Raw genomic sequence first — 2,472 nt, 5'->3', positions numbered from 1 at the left:
GTGCGGCCGCCTGGCTTTCCACATCCAGCTGCCCTACAGCTTCCTCCATTTCCCCTACGTGGAGTCGGCCATCCGCTTCACCCACAGCAAGGACTTCTGCGGCAACTGCTCCCTCTACCCCAACACTACCTGGGAGGTAAGGAGCAGGGATGCTCGCTGGAGCCAGCTCCCTTCTCTCCTCTGGCCTTGCACATCAGGAAAAACAACCTTAACTTCACAGCGGGGACAGGCTCTGGGGTGGCAGCTGCCCTGTGGTTGAGAGGGAAGGTGATGAAAGGTCTGGAATAAGGGCGGTTAAATAGGTCAGAGCTTTCAGGCTGAGAAGGGGGGAACTGAAGAGGTCATAGCCCAGGTCTGGAAAAGCTAACCAGGGCTGGCTGTCCTGACAAATGAAAGGGGCAGGCAGTGGACCTGGAGGTGGCAGCTGCAGAGCAAAGAAAAGGACGTAGCTCCGGGCTCAGCAGGTGAATGGTCTCTTCCTAGGAGAAAATCCATCTAGAAATGTTAAATGCAAAGTCCCTTTGCTGGCTCAGGAATTCCCTGAACCACAGACAGCTTGAGCCACGGGATGTAGATACAGAGGCTTGTGCTCTGTGTGCTCCAGTCTCTCCTGTCCTCCCTGTGCCCCGGGTCAGGGCTACAGCCTTTGCTCTGACCCCACGCAGCTTTCTGTGCAATGGATGCTGGTCTGCTTTCACCCCAGCTTGCAGGCGTGCTCGCAGGCGTGCTCGCAGGCTCGCTGTGGGGCTCTGCGTGCATTCACATAGTGCACCAGCCCTTGTGCTGCTTTCCTCAGGCTAACAGTACCGTGGAGGTCCCTGTAACCCCGAGCCCACTTCCCGAACAAGAGGGGAAGGAGTCAGAGACCCCCACCCACCAGCACAACCCCCTCCAACCTCACCACCACCGCGAGGTCAGCCGCAAGAGAGCCACACACCCAAGTGGGGACCAAGAACCTGCCACCCACGCTCACCACCACCACGGAGACCATGGCCAGCCCCGTCATGAGGGTAAGAAGCAGAAGGAGGGAAACGAGCCCTAAGCCAGGCTGGGCAGCCTCGCAGAACCCAGTAGTGTGCAGACCACGCCAACTCGCTTGCCAGAGGCATGAAAGGACTTGCTCTGGGCTGCTGGTCGCCACCAGCATCGGTATAACAACTCTCCCCAGCATCCTCCATGTGGGTCGTACTTCCATGCTGTGACCAGGGATAAAAATCCCCCTCAGACTCCCCAAGGTGCTGCATTTTCAGCCCCAGGGCTTGGTTCTGAGCCTTCCTCTGCTGCTGCCTGGCTTTCCGTGCTCAATGAAGCCGGCCGTGCAAACCGGGAGGTCCCGGTCGCTGCTGGCTGACACTGCATGGAGCAGCAGGGCAGAGGCGGAGGGGCCAGAACTGGCACGGGAGCAGCACTGCCAGCACGCTCTGCCTGTCCTGGCACCCCAGCGTGTCCTGGCATCCCTGGGCGTCCTGGCCGGGGAGTGAGGGAAGAGACAGCGTGTGCCCTGTGGGATGGGATCCCAGGGGATGGGGGCACTCGGAGTGGTGGGAGGTTGCAGCTCCCCATGGTCTAAACCCTGTCCCCCCATAGCTGTCACATCCTGGGGGCTCTCCAGGCCTTGCACACGGGTATGTGCAGTGGTGATGGGTGGCCGCAAGATGGTGGCCTTGTCCCCTCTTGGACACCTAGGGGCTGTATCCAGGGCCCACAGCCTTGGGAGAACAGGGGTGAGGATCCGGGGGTCTCTGCCGGGGGAGAAGCGAGATCGGAGGGCGATGCTGATGTCCAGAGTATGAATAAAACCTCTGTGAAGCGAACGCTGCTCAGCCTGGTCCCTGCCCCAGGGAGAGTGGGCGCTTGCTCAGCACTGGCCTGGCCCTGGGCACTTCTCTGGGGGGACCTGGGGCTGGATGGGGACCCCATAAAGCATTTCCTTGATCAGAGACTGGGTAGTGAAGGGGTTGAAGATGGAATAGACCCCATCTCTTCATATCTTGTGGCACCCCAGACTGCCCCATGCCTGTCTCAGCCCCATAGCCCCTCACTCCAGCTCCATCCATCATCACACAGCCCCACTCAATGCCTCCCCTGAATTCTCCCTCTCCTCTCTGTGCCCGGCAGCCTGAGTGGGGAGCAAGAGCTGATTTTTCTGCTCAGCATTATGCAGCACCATGGTGCATGTCTTGCTGATGATGCTCTGAGCTGACTTTCTGCCCCACGTCCTGGGAGGCTGCACCCCTCTGCCTTGTCTCTGGGGGGGGGGCGGGGATGCTCTGCCCAGTGACTGGGGCAAGAGCCAGGGTGAAGAGGAGCTGTTCCTCATGGGGATGAGGGCAACAGGATCAGGTGGGTCTTTATCTCTCGGCCAGCCAGGCTCTCCCATGGGGTGCTGGCTGAGACCCTGCTCCCCCTCCTCCATCTCTCTTGCTCCCTCCCTTCTCCTCCTCCTCCCCCTTCCTTGTCTACCTGCTCCCA

General features: G+C 60.2%; 1 protein-coding gene across 1 annotated transcript in view; it reads left to right on the top strand.

The window, feature by feature from the left end:
• Window positions 1-1,042, top strand: part of LOC104467314 (selenoprotein Pb-like) — a 1,335-nt gene extending 293 nt beyond the window's left edge. Inside the window, exons 2-3 of the mRNA XM_010081048.1 lie at window positions 1-136; window positions 797-1,042. Of these exons, the coding sequence (XP_010079350.1) occupies window positions 1-136; window positions 797-1,042 (382 nt within the window). The remainder of the gene's footprint in view (window positions 137-796) is intronic.
• Window positions 1,043-2,472: the final 1,430 nt, after the last annotated feature.

The sequence above is a fragment of the Pterocles gutturalis genome, unplaced genomic scaffold, assembly GCF_000699245.1.
Source record: "Pterocles gutturalis isolate BGI_N339 unplaced genomic scaffold, ASM69924v1 scaffold4249, whole genome shotgun sequence".
In the NCBI taxonomy this organism is placed as follows: Eukaryota; Metazoa; Chordata; class Aves; order Pterocliformes; family Pteroclidae; genus Pterocles; species Pterocles gutturalis.
This window is presented reverse-complemented; position numbering and strand designations above follow the sequence as displayed.